The sequence below is a fragment of the Coccinella septempunctata genome, chromosome 6 (assembly GCF_907165205.1).
Source record: "Coccinella septempunctata chromosome 6, icCocSept1.1, whole genome shotgun sequence".
NCBI classification, from domain to species: Eukaryota; Metazoa; Arthropoda; class Insecta; order Coleoptera; family Coccinellidae; genus Coccinella; species Coccinella septempunctata.
In genome coordinates this window covers 13,669,273-13,690,698 of record NC_058194.1, presented here as the reverse complement: position 1 = coordinate 13,690,698, position 21,426 = coordinate 13,669,273, and the positions used below count along the sequence as shown (strand labels likewise).

The window sequence follows — 21,426 nt, the reverse complement described above, 5'->3', positions numbered from 1 at the left end:
CATGAATTTAACATAAGAAAACAATTCAATACTTTTTCCTGCTTTTCGATTCACTGTTGAATTTTCAGTAGGGTGGCGTAACCATAGCGTCTTTCTTTTATTTCTTTTTATTTATCGATATCGAGATCAATATCCTTTAAAAGAGAATAAAAGACTGTCGTCTGATCATTAAGGAAGAAAATTTATTCAATTATCGTTTTTCTATTTACGAAAGAAACTTAAAAGTAATATAAATGAAATATGAAAGCTATCTACTATTATAATTTTTACTTACGTAAGATGATGGAAAATAGGTTTACTTCTGTCAATGGTACTGTTCGAATTGTGAACCATCGTATGATAAGCATGCCAAACATCGCGAGAAGAAACGATGGCAAATTAATCATCGAAATATTTATTCAGCAAACCGTGATTCCAATCATATAAGCTCAGGTTCACAATATATAATGCATATTCAACGGTCGCGATGGTTACGCCAGCCTACTGAAAATTCAACAGTGAATCGAAAAGTAGGAAAAAGTATTGATTTTTTTTCTTATGTTATGTTTATGTGAGTAGCGACATATGTTACATTTTTCAAATCAGCAAAAAAAATGCAGCAAGATGAAAGAACTCACAACATTTGAAAAATCAAAAATCAATGTCGTATTTCGAAAATGACTGATTCAAAAAATTTAATAATATCATATTCGAATTCCACATAATGAGGTGCCAGTACAATGTAACAACAGATTTCGAATAAGAATTCAAATAAGCGAGTTATTCAGCTTCCCTGAAAATGACAATTTCTCAATTTTCGTTCATAACTCAAAATCTATGACCGTTAGGCTGGATCTGTTTTCAGAATTGAAATAGTCAGGAAAAAAGAACCCGAAAATGTATCATCCGTTTTCTTCTAGCTGCTATAGTTCTCGAGATTCCTTCAGTAGACAACGAATTTTGCCCACCTGTACATATAAATTTCAACTTTGGTCATTATCTCCGTTTCTGTTTAAGCTGGAATGTTGAAATAAAAACATTGTAGAGACACTTTTTTGAAAGCAATCCAGTGGCGTACTATGATTTTTTCCAACAAGTATATTTGCCGAGCTATAACATAAAGATATGTTATTTCTTATGATAACAGCAGCTTAAAATGACTCAGAAAGACTGAGGGAGATGTATGATATATTTCTGAAGCGGTAAAAAAATGGGGATTCGCTCTAAGTCATTCTAAACTACTGTTTTCATAAGGAAAAATACAACTTTATATTATAGCTCACCAAATAAACCTGTAGAAAAAATCATAGTACACCACTGGATTGCTATCAGAAAAGTGTCTGAATAATGTATTCATTTCAGCATCCTAGCTTATACAGAAACGGAGATAATGACCAAAGTTGAAATCGCCCAAATTTAAATTTTGGCCTATAACTCAAAAACAAAAGAAGGTAGAGGAATGCAGTTGATGGCATTATTAGTTTCTCGAAAAAAGACGATGTGCCATCCATTCATTTTCCTCTATCTCGTTTGGTTTAAAAGTTGTAGTTCAGGTATCACCAAGTTTGCCCACCCTGTACATAAAACTATTCAATGCATTTTCAAGGCAATTTCGTTATATAAAATCTGAGAAACAACTGCTCTGTTAACTGAATTCCTTTATCTTGAGGTGTGAACCATATAATGTTCAGGAATACGTTGATTTTTGTAAGGCTGAAAAGTCAATATTTCTCTAATGTACCCTTGCTGACGTTTTTTTCTTGTACATTTCAAACATGTACTTCTATTTACCAATTCCAAGAAACAAAGTTTCTCGTATGGAATATATCCTTCATAGCAACAATATATAAGCTGTATTTTGGCGTGATCATTTTTCACAAATATTTGTTAGGTGTTGAAAAACACTTATTTTGACGTTGCAACGGTGACGTAAAACACAAAAATGTTGGGAATATTTCGTGAATATTGAAAGCAGATTCTGGCATAAAGGTTTCCATAAAGTAACGCAGAAAATCCGCACCGAATACGTGACGAAAATTCGTTGCGAATATCCTTTGCGGATTTCAAAGTAGGTACCCCTCATACCAAATCGAATATAATAGCAACGCCTCATTCGACAATTTACAATATCATCTGCCATAACGATAGGTACTCTTGTGGAAAAACGTAACGGTATATGAAAATTATAATTGAAAAAAAACACTTATATTTTATCGTAGAAAAACGAGGAAATGGGTTCGCGAAATTGCTGTTAATCGCTGTGCGTGACAGGCGATGTGAAATCTTCCAAAACTATTCATTTTGGCTAAGATTGAAGTGACGTTACACAAAATACATTTTAAAAATATTTTTGGAAACAGTTAAACGTCAAAATACATCTATATTGATTTTTTCATCAAAAAACGAAATAGTTCCTATTTTTCTCGAATTTTTAATTAATTTAATTTTTCTCGATAATTTTAATCGTCTCTAAAAGTATTATTATGAACAAGTTTTTCTTTAATTCTTTCAATGTGAGGGGCCGTTTCTGAGCCTGTGTTTTGATGATCAGAAAAATATCACTTTGTATTTTACCCACATTTCTAGCATAGCGTGATATAGACAGGGAATGTTTTCATATACAATGTATTGAAATTAGCAGTATTCCTTTTGTCATGAGGGATATGTATTGCAATAGACTATCGATTTCAATCAAACAATTTGTGAATCGAACTCTATGTCAAACAAATAGTTATAAATGAAATTTTCTAGCAGTATTTTTCAGATTTTCCCGATATTTTTGAACCAAACTGATTTTCGTAATATTTGTGAGTTTTTCCGAACATCCGTCATTCTTTTCCTGAATTACCTGTGGTAATTCGTATTAATTGGTATTGATACCATTAAGGTATTTGAACACTATGCATCTGAAAAGTGGTGGAAAACACGTTCGTGATGCAAGATCATTCATTTCTGGTTTTCTGATGATGATCTCCCAGAAGATCAGGGATGTTTTTTGACAGAAATTCTAGACGAGGTGAAAAATGCTCTTTTCTGAAGTTCTCTTTGTTTTCTATATCTCGTCAGAAAAAGGCTCTTTCCTACTGAAAGTATTTTTTGACACCATAATCATACTCGTAGTTTTGAAATATCATTGAAATCAATGGATCATAACGAGAATATGGGAATTATTTCGTTATCTTATGAGAAAATTGCGTTATTCTGTTTTGTATATTGCACCATTCGAAACAATAAAATTTCTTCATCAGAATCGAATATTGCATTCTTTTTTCTCTTCACGAAACTCAGAATACAATTTGCTTTTCATATACAGAGTGATATTTTGGTACCCCAGCTTTTGAATTCTTTTGAATGTCCCAGAGAGAATAATTTTGCAAAATATCATCGAATTAAATTCGACAGTTTCCTGATTTTCAGAAACATGGATTACAGCCAATTGAAGTAGGCATAAGAGATATTTAGCTCCTCATATCGTCCTCTATTATATCTCCAGCCTCATGGGTTATTGGTCAGAATTCCCCTATTCATATAAAATATTAATTTATTTCATGCAACGCCATCCTAACTAGTTTTATAGCTTTAAAAAATTTAACAAAACGAGAAGCAGAAAAAGACAGAAAAACCTCTTGTTTGTAAGGTCTTCAAATTGTTCAATGTTCTCCCTAAAATTCTAAAATCCATAACAAGATATAAACATGACAAGAATTAATTTTCAGGTGTGTACCTTATTCGGTTGTTGACTAATTTTAGAGTTTTCGAAATAATTTAGGTAATTTTTTTTATTCAACCTAACTATGCGAAAACAACTTCCTAACTTCAATATTTTTTCACTATTATCACTATTATTACTAGGTACGGATTTCCTGAAATTTCGACCAATACTTCGTTAAATTGAGTGCCATTCAAGATTGCATGTCTTCATAATGCTTATTCATCAGCTACTGAGAGAAGAAGTAATTAAGAGCCGGAGAAGGGTTTTCTTTGAGTATCCTCGAACGAAAGAGGTTCTGAACGTTCCGAGCAGATATTTCATTAGGATCTCAACGTTAATGTGTAGAGTGACAATCATAAGGAGTATAGCAGATGAGAGTTTTCTACTTTAGAATTATCAATTTATCATTTCCGAAATGATGAAATATAAAAATAATAATTTTAAACCAATTTAAATCAAGACTGAATCGGAAAGATGAGATGAAGAAATCCAAATTTTAAATTTTGACTAAGAAACTGAATTATGAATTTTAAGTCATTTTGTGAAACTGTTTTTTCTATGTTAGGAAAAAATTAATATCCAGATTGGAAATTGACATGACTTGCGATGGATAGTTTTTGATTCCGCAATCCAGCAACTGTAATCTAATGACAGAGGAGGTACAAAAATATCCTTGGGTTCTTCAACTGCTGAATAAAATTGAAATGAATCTACAATCATTTATGTTCTATCTACATTCAGTTTCAACTATTTCTGATGTCTTTATTGCGGATAGGGTTGCAGTCGACTCAATTTCCTTCACTTCTTTCTAAGAAATTCAAATTTTTATTCGATATTTTGTAATTTCTTTCATACCGCAGTAATGAATTCAATTTTTTTATTGTATCAAAATTTGAAATATTTCATTTTGGAGATTTATTGAATATTTAACTGCATTCAGAGTTAGGAATTCTCACTCAACTCTTATTTTCCATACAAATTTCAAAATGAGGTATCTATGGAAAATTAAGCTTCTGCCTATTTGCCTATTTTTTTTCTGATTCGCTATCTGATAACTGTTTTCTATATTCTCCCTTATAAAACAGAAACAGTATTTATTAAAGCACCAAAATTCGTCTTCTTATTAAATCAAAGATTAAAAAAATCTAGCCTACTTATACTGGAAAAATTCCAGAAATATAGTAGGTAGAATCAAAAAACTGTAACCTGGAAAGTCTACGAAATTGAGCTGTCATCAACAATTCATGAAATAATCTACCCCTTAATTTTTTTGAATGAAGTAATACATCTTTATGCAGATATAAATATGCAAAATGGTACTTACAGTTCACAAAAAGGGTGACCCTCTTACTCACTGCTGGCGGCACGTCATTGCTGGCAATACAAAGATAGGAGCCCATTTGGTAGCGATCGATGTGGAGCAGATTCAGTTCGGACCCGCTATATGTGTCCACTGAAAGCATAAAAAATAGGGCTGATAGTCCTTCCAATAAGGGTTATAGAAGTTCCATCTGGAGATGAAGCGTTTGGGTGAATTGAAAGTGGCGATATTCTGGTCGATAAATCTTTCCTTTTTTCTATACCAGGTTCAGAGAAACCGCAAGCCCAGAAAACATTAAATTCTATAATTTTTGGCGTGTTTGTACCTAGGAACAACAGCACTAAATTTTTCTTGAATGTTTTATGACGAAAATCCATCACATGTGCACTTTGTTGTTCCAAACGAAGAGAGATTTATAATTTCAAAGACCCATAAGGTCCGTTTTCGAATTTTAAACCGCAAAGAGTCACAAACGATTGCGATAGACTGATTCATCGAGAATTTATTATTGAAATCAATTCTCACTAGCCGGCTTGGTGTAAGCACGTTGAATTAAGATGAAGAAAGATTTATGAATTTGAAATTGTCATGCTAGATTAAGTGTCCGAATGCGCTGGATGATTATATGTCGCAACCATATATCCCGGTAATTTCGAATGATATGCCCCACAAAATGAACATATTTCGAATGTAGATAACTTTTTTTTATACCATTTTTTCAGAATAGACTTGGTTTAAGAGATACAGGCTCCTAAAAAATCATAAAAAATGTTATATTCATTTCTCACAGGAGATTTTATCAAATGAAATTAATTTCCCATAAACACGATTTGAAGAGGGTTGCTCAAAGCAAGCAATTTTGTCAAGGTTATAGCAGTTGTATTCAATTGAGAGAGAGAGCCGACAAGTGTTTTTATAAGTTGGCAGGTGGTCATCCGCAGATATTCAAATGCCCTATTCTTGCCATCGGTTTTCACAAAATGCGAATTTGTTTCATGCTATTTCATGCACCTGTATGCAACCAAATTGTAAGCAGAATGGAATTATAATCACATTTCACGTGGAATACATGAATGAATATTGTCTTCATAAACAGCTTGAGTCAGATCGAAATATTCATATTCTTGGGTTTATATTATACAGGGTGTTTCACCGCGATGGTTAATCAAATCTTTTCGGAGAAGTAATCAAAATTTTCTGAAAATTTTTATGTTGGGGTTCTCGACAATGAACTTTTTCCCTTGAATATTTTCCGACCTTTTCAACTTCCGGTTATAAGCCGACATAAGATTTCTAGTTCCTAATTTTATATGGTTCACCCAGTGTATCTTTGCATCATTAAATAGCCGATTTGGTGGCAATTCCAACAGTGTGCCATATCATGGATAAAAACTCTAAGATTTATGTGTTATTGGGATTCTTATTATAAAAATGTTGAAAACGCGGAAGGTCACAATTCTGGAATATTTCTTCTGGGGAAGGTCCTTTCAAAAAAATCGTGGAAGATCAAGAAGACCAGCGAATTCATCAAAACTCAATATTTTCAAATTAATACCCATATTTCGTAATTAGGTATGTATTTGAGTCTATATTTTACGTAAATCATCAAGGGAGAATTTTAAAATCGAAAAAAGAGCTATATCGAACTGCCTGATCAGTCTGACACTTAATTGTTTGTTGGTATTGTTGGGAATCCATGGAAAATTAAAATCATTTATTGAAACATCGAATTCAAGTCGAATCAACTCAGGAACATAACATGCGTTGATTGATATGATTTTGAAAGTTTTGCCAGAATTTGGGCGCCATCTGCCAAACGGTTACTGAGGACGTAATTGATTTGATCATTCATTCTTCATCAAATAGTCTAACCTTGTATCTGTAGTATCCTACATGCTCGTAATGTGACAACGCGTCGGTCGCTTATTCGTGTTTCGACAAGATTTACAAAAGGCTTAATGCTTAGTAATCCCAAAAAGTAATCGCGAGCTCTTTGGGGATTACTAAGCACTTACGTCCAGCTTCATAATCAAATTTAAAGTCACTTCAAGCTTAAAGATTTACTGTCATTTTTAGTAGGGTTAAAGGAAGCTTTAAAGTTAAAGCGGCTTTAGGTTTGATTATGAAACCGGCCGTAAGCCTTTCTAATTACTAAGCGCTAAGCACTGGTTTTAAAAAGTGCTCGGGAGCACAAAAAGGCATCTAGTGCTTTCACAGGTACTAAGCGCAATGCTTTGGCACAGCTCTGCAAGACAGTGGCGACAATTATGGTCTCGTTTTCCAACATTTTTGTGGATAGCAAAACAGATATCACAGCATTATAATATGTGCTTGTAGGCCACCATATTCTTGCAGAATTTCCAATTGTAGCCACTGTTAGCGAGCCTGTTAGCGTCACTGTAGCTGTGACGCGAGTTAGATCTCACAGTGGTAACAAATGGGAAATGAGATATCCTGAATACTGCATTAAAAAGTCAGTTGAATTTGATTCTCCTGAAGTCTGTTGCAAGTGTTGGACATGGAAATTTAATATTTTCTTGAAAGTTAAACATAAGCATAATAATTAAATCTTGGTCTGAGTCAACTAATGAAATGAGCCTATTTTGATCATTTATGTATGTAAAAGTCTGAAAGGCCTTACTAGTCTACTGTAGTATGATAAGGCCTACTGAAATATATACTGAGGTTTTTGAAAATGTTCAAATGTGTTTTTCTTCACAAAAGAAGTGGCCATTTTTTTTTTCATTTTTTTTTTGTTAATCTGCTCCATACATCGAAGACTGTGTTGCTCAAAAAGTATTGTCCCTGCACCGTACTGAATTTCTCCTTATACAGCTTGTGGCGATGACCACGCAGCTCTGGTACCATATCATCAAACTCAACAACGAAGAAAATGATGCAGCAAGAATCTCAGCAGACTCCTAGTCATCCGAACACAATGTCCCATGAGATCTCCGCACTCTATACACAGCTATCACAGAATTAATAATTTCAAGCACAGGTAGAAAATCGGAATCGCAAGTTTGAACCTTGACATTTCTGAACAATTTTAACTAGGTTCAATATTGAACTCGGCTCGAATTTGAAGTGTACGACTGGGCCTTAGAGATTATTTTTGCTCAGGAATGGTTATTGTACACTTCATATCTATATCTCTTTTTTCTGTCCTTTATTTGAGCAGATTAGGTCGTGAACAATGATATAATCCGGATTTTTTTTGTCGTCATAATCGTATTTTCTCAGTTGATTGAGTTTTATCGCCGAGCGGGAAAGCTCCAATGATTGATTATTCGAAACAGAATGAAAACACAAAAACAGCTAACAATGCATGGGCTCACATAGAAACCACAATATTTTCACGCTCCGTCGGTGCCTACGGATCTGGATCTTTCAATCACCCACAGAAAACGGAGTATTTATTCGTCGACAAAACAAACTGCTGCTGGTTAGGTACAGATCATGTGGCTCGAGCTGGATTGTGTGAACAAACGAAAACTCAAAATGAATATTGAAAGAGGTTTTGTTACTGTTATTGAATTAATGACTGTTCGTTGATGCAAAAATCAAATAAGAAAGGGTGTGATGAAAAAATATGTTGTTTTAACGCCAAAAAACTAATCAAATCAGATCACGTATCTCAATGCCTGGCCTGCTTCACGAATTTGCGTTGGAAATTAGATTCTTCCTCTTTTCTACCACCGCGCGCCCTGGCAATGATTGCTCCTCAATACTTTCGGATTCGTGAATTCTGAACGAGTTGCCTGTTCTTCTAATATATGACTCTCGTTCGAGATATTTGATATTCAACTCGTATTTTTCATGTTTTCCATATATGCATACACATAATTCTTCGCCAGCTTATAATAATTTATATGACGTTGCTCTTTACTGAGGTGAAGAAAAACGTTGGTTTTCCACATGTTGTTTTTCAGATAATCGAACATATTTTATATCTCATAGGACAATTTGAAATCTATAGCTAAAAAATCTAGGCTTAAGTTAGGTATTTCATATTCATTCATTCACAAGAAATTCGAATCGGTAACCGAATACCCAAAACCTAAAACAGTAGTATATATTCATAAAATAATAATATCAAGAATGTCAAAAAAGTGCCTTATTCCTATAATAATTATTTTATTACGGTGAAAAGAAAACCATAACAAAGGACTAGTACGTTAGACTGTTTACTAAGTTGAGCTCTTTTCTTTCAGCTGACCAGTAACATATTTAATGCTAAGGTTCTGAGGACATCTAATTGGGAACTTCGTTCTGAATTATTTTTCTGCAACCACTGTGCTTTCACTCTAAGAAATCGAATAGATCGCAAAGTGACGCAGCTGGAGCATGTTTTGCAGCAAAATCTCTCGTCGGCTTTTAATAAATTGGTATACTATCACCACAGCCTTCTAAAGGACGGCTATAGACGACTGTGCTATCACAGTATGAGTTATGACTATCATAAGTGGGGCTAGTCTCTACTTTTTGACGATTTCCTGAGTATAGTTGGTCATTCCCATTATTTTGGAGGAAACATTTTTAGTTAGCATTCAATGAATACAGGTAGATAAATAGCTATTGCCCATATCCCGATAGTTATAAGTCATCCTGTATGAGGAGTTTTTGAAACACTGTTTCTTTCACAATATGAGTGATACGGTTCATTTAAATCTATATATTCAATATCTTAATAAATAGAATAATGAAGAATGATCTCTCCTAAACAGTGAGGCACTGAATGTTGCCCTGTTATATAAATATAGTTTCAAACTAGGATTAATCGAATACAACTGAACTTCGAAGCTCGACTTCGATATCCTTAAATTTTTCTTTGATAATACCTACTTCCAAATATGTCAAATGAACCAAAAATTCGAAAACCTTCGTCGGGAAGCACTCGATTCATTCATCAATTTTCAAGAATTCAATGGAAGTTTTTCCCTCATTTACTTTGGTAATTGTAATAAGTAGGTACGACAAAGAAGAAATGAAATTTCATATCATATTGAAATTATACTCCCAAAAGCAAATTATTTGAAAATATTTTTAGTTGATTAACTGAAGTTATAATTATTTATATTTAAATATTCTGCTTCCGCAAACGTTGTCAACGATGAGACCACGAGACTTATACGGGAGTCTAGACTAGACGAGACTAGAGCTCACTAGACGAGACTCGGGACGAGACTTCTTATCGGCGAGACGAGACAAGATTTCATAGTAAAGTCTCGTCCCGTTGGTCTTGTGGGCATCACCAGAAATTTCGATATTTTAAATTTTTTTTTAATTTTTTCTAGTAAAATCAGAGGTGTACCAAGCAAATTGATATCACGGGGTATATTTTTTTTAATAATACAGAAAAAATCTTTGACTCGTACAAATATTTCAACACTTTTTTTCTTCGCTATTTTTTCCGAATCAGCTCTGTTTGAAAGATACATGCTGTTGATAAACCTCAAAAAAATTTTATTTTTATATAGTTCTTTCTCGAATGAAATTAATTTCGGAATATAGTTTTTCATTTATTTGATGATTCTTTTCGAACACAAAATATCACTCACATATTTTAGTTGTCTCATTTTGACCATTACGTAGCATAAAAATACAAAAAATTCAAAGAACCCAACTCCTGCAACTATGTTGGACGCTCTCTAAAGTAAATTAAAAGAGTAATTGAACTTTTCTCAAAATAAAAGTATTCTTCATAAATTCTCGTCGGATGCGCCGTTTCCGAATTGGCTGAATACAACTCTGTTTGAAAGATTCAAGCTGTGTATTGTCACAGATTTAGCTAGTTATTATTCTGAAGGTAATTTTGTTTTTCTAGGGATGGCATAGCTCATTATAAAGACATAAAATGGCTTTGTCTTTTTATCAGGGCCAAATCGGAAAAAAATGGTATAGGCAAACAGTGTTTCTTTTGACCTCAAGGATCTACTGTTGAAAAAATTTGTCCTTGAGTCCAAGGCTCAACCCCTATCTGTGCCTTTCAGCTGCTTTAAGCATTTTACAATCCTTGGAATCTCTCCGGCACTCAAATGGAAGTGATATGGAAGAATATCGTATTTTCAAGGAATAGACTAATATTTATTTATTATCATACTATGATTTCATCACAGGATTACTAATGTGTTCTGTGATGAAACCATAGGTTACTAATAAAAAAAAATAATCTATGGATGAAACTATAAATATAATGAACGAGACACGAAAAAACGGCTGAATAATGTAAAAAAAAATTTATTAGTGTCCTGTGGTCAAAACTTGAAACCACTATATAAGTTTTTTCTTTCATACTATCACTTGGTTTTGAGAGCCGGCAACATTCCAATTATTACAAAATGCTCAAACCACGCGAAAGGCACAATTTTAATAAATAAAAAAATAAGTTTCCATTATAAGGGTGTAGTCGAATATTTACAAGGTTGGCAAACGTTTCTGAACTCGATCATTCTGTCAGGTTAATCTAGGATCAACTTTAATCTCGGCTCAGTCCTGAATCTAACAACCGGGCCTCAATGCATCATCATCAGCAACAAGAAGCTTATTCGTTTCTGGCACAAACAGTTGGGGTTGTCCTTTCCAAAAAGACTACCCTGTACCGCTAATAGTGAAACTTCTCAGTAGACATCAAAACCTAAGTAATTTGAAGAAAAATTGATTACTTCAAGCATTTTTCCACAAAATATTGAACGACGAAGGTATACATTTTTTGCGTTCCTTTTTTTACGCACTTTGAAACCGTTCATCGATGACTCATTAAGAAACGGCAACTGCTAATGACCCGAGTAAATCATTCTGGAATATTCGACGAAAAAGAACCAATTATCGAAAACCCAGCTGAATTAAAATTCTAATGGTGGAATTTCCAATTGTGAGCCATCGATACGAATGGCCCGAAAAACAGAATTCGCTTCTGAAAGGATCGTCGCTCAATCCGTATTTTCGACAATGGAAGTGGAAGTACAGCGAATTTACGGGTCGCAATTCGCGTACATTGCAAAACCACCTCTCCGGATTATTGTTTCTGAATCCTCCGCTCCATTTCTGGTTGACTGATCCCAAACCGATGGCGAGGAGACAGACCGTAACGTCAAAACGAAAACTGAGACCGGGAACGAATGTTCAGTCGAGAACGTTCAGATTTCAAACCGATCCGGGATTCCGGAGATATATTGAACGTCGAATTCCTTGAGGAAGCCAGAACACGAAACTCGCACATCTAACATATTCGAAATCACTTAGACTTCGAATTACACAAGGATGCCTTCGGTCGCGTGAAGTAAGCATATTGGGAATTTCGATTTACTGGCAAGGAAAGTTTTTGTTCCCCTCCTCAATTCTTTGCGGCGCGCAACTGAAAATAAATGCGATATCCCATTTGGGTTGTGGGTTACGTTAACCCGGCCTGATAACTGGGGATTTTTAGGACTTATCGTCGGAGAATTGGCAGTCGAATCCAATCAGCCGGATTCGTGAGGAAAGCAAAAGGTACAATGATGAAATCGCTTGACGGGGTGAAAAACGTCGAACTCCTGAAGTAGTTCTCGACATGATTTCTCTTGGCTTCTTCAGAAGTACGAGTTTTGCAACATATTAATTTCATTTAACATTTTCTGAACGATCACAATCCTGTAAATTACCCTAACAAGATTGTTATGTGTAGTATACAGATGTATAGGATTTCTCTGGTAGATATTATAGAAGGAGAGCTAGCCATGCCGAAGGAAAAAGAATTTTAGGAAGGCTGATTTTTCAATATATATGATTCCTTAAACTCACTCGAACATAAGGCGACACTCTGCCATCTGGGAGACGTTGCGTTCTCTAATAATAATAATGGAATAGAATAGAATAGAATAGAATAAAATAATTTAATTATCCTGATAGACATTTTACAATGTATAGGACATGTCAGTACAATTAGAATAAGGGGTTATGGGAATGGATGAAAAAATTTTCTGATCTTCTCTTTTATTCCATCAGTCGACATTGATTAATGTACTTGACGTGACTAAAAAAAGGATTTTTGGACGATTATTGAATAGAAGAACAATTGTGTCGATTTTAGACTTTTTCGCTCATATTAGTTGATGCCTGCTTGTTTTGATTTTAGTTCTGTCAACCGATGTTAAATTTGTTATCTAATAACTCTCTGTTTTCCGGTGAGTTTTTTTGTCCATGTGAGATTTGTTACCATTTTAATGTAATTTTAGAGTCCTGAGGAAGGTCCATACCTGGACCGAAACGTCGACTGATGGAATAAAAGAGAAGATCAGAAAATTTTTTCATCCATTCCCATGACCCCTTATTTTAATTGTACGATATATTGGGAGTTAAATTACTTTGAGGACATGTCAGTTATACCAAAATAATACACAATGAGTAAAGGAGAAGGGAAAAAAACTTATTCTAAAGAATATCATTAAGATATTCTTCAACACTGTAAAAACATTCCTTTTGCAGTACAGTTTTTACTACATTACGAAATTTCGATTTATTCAGAGATTTTATGTCATTCGGCAATTTATTGTACAATTTTATACATTGAAGGCTACATATCACCCCAGACAGCAAAATCCTTATCTATTCACAACAGCATGCCTCCTAAAATTTACGGACTTCCCAAAATTCACAAACCAAACATACCAATGAGACCAATAGTATCCCACTCACAATCGCCATTCTACAACCTATCAAAATATCTATCAGGAATACTTTCTAACATCATTAACAAGAATCCATATTACACAAAAAACTCATTTGAATTAAAAAAAGAATTAGACAAATTGCACACACCTCACAATTATAAATTATTTTCCTTAGATGTCGTTTCATTATACACAAACATACCAACAGTTCTGGTACCACAAATCTTACATGAAAAGTGGAGTTTAATAGAACCGTATACGTCGATTCCTGAAAGCGAATTCATTGAAGCAGTACAATTAACGTTAGGAACGTGTTATTTCAAGTTTGAGGAAAATTTCTTTCAACAAATAGACGGAGTTTCGATGGGTAGTCCTATTTCGAGTACGGTTGCTCAATTGGTGATGGAATATTTAAAGGAAAAAGTTTTGTCCGGAAAAAACTATAACATCACACTTTTCAAAAGATATGTTGATGATTGTTTAATAATAACATCAGAAAATGAGATACAAAGAATAATTGATGATTTAAATAGTTTTCACCCTAAAATTCAGTTCACACTAGAAACAGAAATGAACAACGCAATACATTTTCTAGACATGAGACTTTTAAGAATGAACAACTCAATACAAACAAAACTTTATAGAAAGGAAACATGCACGGACAGAATAATAGATTACAACTCAGCACATATCTATAAACAGAAGAAAGCAATTATGATCTGGTACATTGACAGAGCTCTAAAACTAACTTCACCTATATACAGACCCACCATCATAGAGGACATTACTTCACTTTTAATAAAAAACAACTATCCTCTACCACAAATAAAGAACATCGCACACACAAATTATACAACACCGAAAATTCAACAGATAAAAAAGAAGAACCAATCACATTCATACCAATACCATACGTACCTTCTCTATCTGAAAAAATAGAAAACATTTGAAACCCTACAGCAACGTAAAAATTGCGCACAAACCACACATTCAAATTAAACAACTATATAGCAAATTAAAATCACCAACACCATTAACAGAAACATCTCATGTGGTATATAAGATCAATTGCGATAATTGTGAGGGTGTATACATAGGCCAGAAGGAACAAAAACTGAAATACAGACTGAAAGGACACAAGTACTCCAAAACACAAACAGCACTTTACAAGCACAAAACCGAGAATGGACACACATTCAATTATGACGAGACTATAGTGTTGGACCGAGAAAAAAATAAAAAATCTAGAGAAATTCTCGAAATGATCCACATAAAACAAAATGAAAAATCCATTAATGACAGATCAGACATTAGATACCTTCACAACATCTACTCCACTATTTTGAATAATCTCAAATAAGCCGACCAACAAAAACAAACAAGAAGAAGAAATCATTATTAACGTAACAACTCCAGTATCATTTGAAATCATAACCCCAATGACATCTAACGAATAAGTTGGGAAATAACCCATGAATTATTTCGAAGGTAATAAAAGAATTAGATCTCTATCCAACAAAGTTTGTAGAATTTTATAATACTTATAAATTGTTTGTTTGTTCTTGTTGTTTTTACATTGTGTATATTGTTTTTTGCAGGCTAGAAAAAGGGTACTGCCCAAAACGTTGACAATCACCATTATATTTTAAATAATAATAAACCCTGCATATCAAATACTGTTATTCTTTCATAAATCACACAGGGTTAATACTTATCATTCGATTTTATACATTGGTATATGGGCGACTTCTCAAATTTGCTTGTTTTATGGCCAGGAAAAGAAAAAACATGCGTATTTCTTGTAGCATAATTATGAAAACAAGATAGGCTGGCCAATTTCTGTTCATTTTCTCTAGCATAGAGAAGAATTTTGTAAATATATATACATGGAAGTGTCAATATTTCATGCTTTATGAACCATGGTTTACAAGACGTTCTGTTCATTAAGCCGAATATCATTCGCATTATACGTTTATGTGCTATAAATAGTCTATGCAACTAGGAAGTAGCACCCCAGATTTCAACATTATATGACAAATAACTATAAACCAGACTGTAGTAGACTGATATCAAAGCACCGAGTGGAAGCGAGCTCTTAAGTCTACTGATAGCATAGTAGGCAGCAGAGATTTTTTTGCTAAGATATTCAACATGACCAGTCCATCGTAGTCCACTATCAACCACAAGGCCCAAGAATTTTGTTGTCTCCTTAGACAAAAGAACATCTGAATCACAATTAAGGGTTAAAGGAAAGCTCAGCCTCAATTCGAATTTTATTAATTCAGTTTTATCAACATTTAAGATAAGTCTGTTTGCATGACACCAGTACTTGAACTTTTTAACCAGATTCTCACAGAGACTAACAAGCTTACCCACGCTCTTCGCTCTCACAACAAAGGATAATAATGATAATACAATAAGGATTTATTGTATTATTTTTATAAGGAACAGGCAGAGCCCAGTAACAGCAAATCTACAAAAACTATAAACTAAAACTGAAATTCGGATAGGTATCCTTGAATTCAATTACAAGATATGAGAGCAATGAACAGTGAAACTACAAAAGTATAAAAGTTGCTAACAGAGAAAATTCTACACTAACATTCATATCTATTATTACAAATTTATTGATAGTTTTAAATATCGTGGAAATTCTGTCAAGGTGAATAATCATAGAGATGCGAGACCTGATTGAATTCAGAACAAATCATATACACAGGTGACTGTAACAATATATTTATTCTGGGCGTGACAAGGTGGAACAAGTGTGCGAATCTTGAACTTACGTGACGACATTGCACTTAGAAATTCTCATTGGTAGTAGATTTCTGCTTAGAACCTTGCAGAGACCAGATGTAGAAATATGAAGTGAAGAGCAGCGTCCCTCCAGGTAGACAAACTGCTGACGACACGACAGATAGGACATAAAAAAATTCACTAGATCATCAGAGAAGCCAAACTGAGTTCTCAACTTATGTATCAGCAGTTTATGATCAACCTTATCAAACGCCTTCTGAAAATCAGTATATATATAGTGTCCACCTGGCCAGTTCTATACAGAATCTCAGAAACATGACGAGAGAAAACCGCCAGATTAGTAGTACACGAACTCTTTGACATCCTGCCTTATCAAGTGCCTCACAGCAGGATATATTTTTGGTATAGTGTGATCTCAAACATCTTTGCAAAATTCGAAAGAAGAGAGATCGGCCTGTAATTTTTTAAATCAGTTGGGTCACCACTTTTCAAACACCGGGACAACCTTAGCTTTTTTCCATGGAAAAAAGCTAAGGTTCCCATCGCAGCACGATGGGAATTTGCTATATCTGAGAGCAATTTTCAAAATAGTGCGCAGAGCTCCTTTATAGGTAAAAAACATGAAATTGCACTCACTCATTTTAGGAAGTTTTATTTTTGTTGCATTCACTCCGGAACACAATTGACAATATAAATTTTCGGGCAGGCGTTTTGGCCGTTGGTAAATGCCTGGCAGACGCCATTTTTTTTGAAATTTCAAACTATTTCAGCAAGGCTGAAATTGTGATATTATATTATTCAGATGTTCAAGAGTAAAACATCAAATTTGCAGACATTAATTCGGTTACTAAAAGAAGGCAGACGCCTCAAAGGTTCAAAAAAATATGTTATCGGCAAGGGCCACTTGTGAAGTCTGCCTTCTTTTAGCAATCGAATGGATGTCTGCCAATTTCATGTTTTAATCTTGAATGTCTGATTAATAAAATATCAAAATTTCAGCCTTCCTGAAATGGTTTGAAATTTCACCATTTTCTTCAAAAAAATGTCGTCTGCCGTACATTTAGCAACAGCTAAAACGCCTGCCCAAAAAAATTTAAATTCTCATTTGTGCGAAGTAAATGCGACAAAAATAAATCTCCCTAAAATTAGTGCAATTTCATCTTTTTTACCCATAAAGGAACGCTGTGCACTGTTGACCGCAACGTCTCCTAGCTGGTAGAGGTGTGGTTTTGTATTCGAGTTAGTCTAAAAAATCAATGAATTGTTCAATTTATGTGATACGGTCCTGCAAATGGAATGATATCTGATTGCAGTTTTTTGGAGCCTCATGGGAGCTATCTTCATTCCAAATTTTGAATGAATTGGTGATTCCGTTCAGGAGATTGAAAAACACATAGAAAATCATGAAACAATAAGACAATACGATATTCACAAAATGAGTTTCTGAACCCCGACATCGTATAATCTGTTTTGAGTTCAATTATGGCATATACCTACTGTTGTGTTAAATTAATTGATTGTCTGGAATTTTCTTAACCTAATTTATTTAAGTAAAATATAAGACGTTTCGGGTTCGGGCCCTTTTTCAATCTAAAAATAAACATCAAAACACAGTTACATATACAATTCTTCGAGATAGAGATCTGTTACCTTTATTTTAACAATTTCCAAATCTTCTGCTTATAGTGCATGTGTCTTCATTCTTCATTTTGTAATATGATGCGGCGATAAGTCATTGAATTGTCAAGTTGGTGTCGATGTCACTCTTCTTTTTCTTTCGTTGTCCTTCTCCGCTGTCTTCTTTATAATCGTTGAATATATTTTGTTCAGACCATTTATATCTGCTCTGTCGTTGATAGAGTTGGGGTTTCGTTTTATACAAATCATTTCCAAAAATTCCCTGGTTTTTTATTTTTTTCCCTATCTAATATCCTTGTATTCTCGAAATTGAAAGTGTGGTTGTTTTCTACTGTATGTTTGTAAAGGGCTGTTTGAGTTTTAGAATATTTGTGTCCTTTTATCCTGTTGTTCAGATTTTGTTCCGTTTGTCCTATGTACACTCCATTACATTGGTTGCATGGTATCTCGTAGACGATATGTGATTTTTGACCTTTCGGGACTATTGCCTTCAATCTCGAAAATAATTGATTATCCTGTATAAATGGTTTGTGTGCAATCTTTATATTAGGGGTTGGCTTTATTATGTTCTCAGTCGTCATCGTTGAGTCGAGTGTTACACATGTACCTTATCGATGCGAAGCCTGGTGAGCGTTTGAATTTGAATCCAGTTTTTCCAAGAAAGATTTTACTGAATTTCGTCGAACGTATGTCTATTCCCGGAATTTCCCTGAATTTCACAAATTTTGAAAATTTTTCAAGTATCAATATCACTTCCGAAACAACAAACAATATCGGAGACATTCTTGTCTTCCGAACATCTGGTTCTCTGGAGAGAATGTGTGTTTCCTCCTTATGTTTCTGTCAACAAAATGAATAACATCAACATGAATATATCCACGACTAAAGCTACCATACACGATATTACTTCTATACAATCACAATCCACAACAATAGAACCTAGGGCTTCTTATGTCAACGCAATCAAGACAACACCTATAACAAGTTTCCCAAGAAAAGACCAAGCTATCCTCATCAATGCCATTGGAGATCTACGAAATTCAGATTACGTAAAAACCATTGGAAACATAATCGGAGCAAAAAACATCAGATATGTTTCGCGCCTATCAAACCAAAGGGTTTGTATCTTCCTGGATGATATCAAAACTGTAGACCACCTACTAGCAAATCACCATTCAATCACAGTTTGCGGCTTTCAAACGAATATTCGTCGATTAATTACTCCAGCCAAAAGATTAATAATATCAAACGCCTGCCCATCCATACCTCATAAGGTTATTGAAGATAAGCTTAAGGAGATGGGTTTGAAACCGGTATCCAATCTAAATTTTCTGAGAGCAGGTTTGGAAGGAGAATAATTTGCACATATTCTAAGTTTCAAAAGGCAAATCTACATCTGTCCCCCAGAAAATGAACACGAACTGCCTTCATCTTTTCTGTTAACGCATGAAGAGACCACTTACAGACTATTCATAGCTTCAGACGCCCCAGTTTGTTTCAACTGTAAAGAAACCGGACATATCGCCATTGTCTGCCCAAGAAAAACAACATCCGATCCGCAAATGGAACCAACCACATCCAATGAGAGCCCCAAAAATATTACACAAACAGATGATGTTGCAGCACAAATCATACCAAACGCAGAAAATACCAACCAAACAAACCACAAAAAACGCCGCGCCTCCACCAGCTCTCCAAGTTCACCCAATCAAGAGGATGCCATAGACCCAATGGAATTTACAAGCAAAACAGATGATAAATTCACAGTACAGCTGCTCAACCCTGGAAATCAAACCGAAATTTTCATAGAACCAAACTCGAGTACAATCAAACCCAATAAAAATAAGAAACCTAAGAAAACAACTACACCACAAAAACCGTTAAACCTTGGAGAAATTGAATCTATATTCCTGAGAGACCCGACACAATTTGCGTTGAATTTCGAAGATATCAGACAATTCTTGGAACTTTGCATAGAAAATAAAAATCCCCTAGACAATGCTAGGAAAATAACTAAAGACATAGACGCGTTAATTCACACCATCGAAGAAATTCATCCCCATTTGCCAACCAGAACTGTCAAGATGAAATGCACGAAAATACTGAAAAGTCTGAAGAACCAACTTCAACTTGAAGAAACCGATCTTTCAAGCAATTTCAGTACAAGTTCTCAAGACCTTCTCCAGGAATCAAACACGGTAATAACTGAGGAACAATGTAATTAAATTTTCCATGTTCACCATAATCCAATGGAACTGCCGTGGTTTTATGTCCCAAGATGTGCTACATGTGATGCTGATATCACTGTACAACATATCCTAATCGATTGCCAATTATACCTACCCCAATGAACCATTTCAGTGTCAGCGAATCAATGAAGGAGGCCCTGAGAATAAATTCTCCATTATCCCTAAACACCTTGGATTTCATAAAGAACATCAATGTCAAAATTTGATTAATACCGAAACTATGTAATTGAACAGTACTTCTGAAAATTGTATCTAAATACAGTGAACCTTACTAAACTGTACCATTACCGCTAATGACCTCGATGTCGAAGCGGCAAATTTATAAATAAATAAAAAAATAAATTTATTATGTTCTCTATTTTCTCAGACAGTGTTGGGATGTATGGTAGGGGTATGTAAACTATTGGCTCGGTTTTTGGATTTTGGTTACTTAGTGAGTTTTAAAATTTATGAGTGCGTTGTTTTATTGTTTTCTTTATAATTTCTTGGGGGTAATTGTTTGTGGCAAGTAGGGAGGAGATCTGATTTGGTATCTCTGGTCTAAAACATGGTGAAGTTAATTTGATTGCTCGATCTATATAATTGGTAATTATTGCTTTTTTCTGTTTGATGTTATGTACTGAGTTATAATCCAGTATCCGGTCTGAGTTAATGGTTTTTCTTAGCATTTTAGTTTCTATTTTGTTATTTTCTCTTATGATGGTCATGTCCAGAAAGTTGATTTTATTGTTCAGTTCTGTTTCTAGAGTAAATTTCAGTTCATTGTTAAAATTATTCAAAACTTCCATTATTTCTTTAATTTGATCTTCTGTTGTTACGGAGAACGACAACGAAAGAAAAATAAGAGGACCTCGACACCAACTTGACAATTCAATGACTTAGCGCCGCATTATATTACAAAATGAAGAATGAAGACACATGCACTATAAGCAGAAGATTTGGAAATTGTTAAAATAAAGGTAACAGATCTCTATCTCGAAGAATTGTATATGTAACTGTGTTCTGATGTTTATTTTTAGATTGAAAAAGGGCCCGAACTCGAAACGTCTTATATTTTACTTAAATAAATTAGGTTAAGAAAATTCCAGACAATCAATTAATTTAACAAAACAATAAACT

At 34.3% G+C, this 21,426-nt stretch overlaps 1 protein-coding gene across 2 annotated transcripts in view; it reads right to left on the bottom strand.

The window, feature by feature from the left end:
- Window positions 1–21,426, bottom strand: part of LOC123315696 (lachesin-like) — a 207,571-nt gene that overhangs the window by 69,024 nt on the left and 117,121 nt on the right. For both annotated transcript variants that reach the window (XM_044901524.1, XM_044901525.1), the window contains exon 5: window positions 5,016–5,144. In XM_044901524.1, the coding sequence (XP_044757459.1) occupies window positions 5,016–5,144 (129 nt within the window). The remainder of the gene's footprint in view (window positions 1–5,015; window positions 5,145–21,426) is intronic.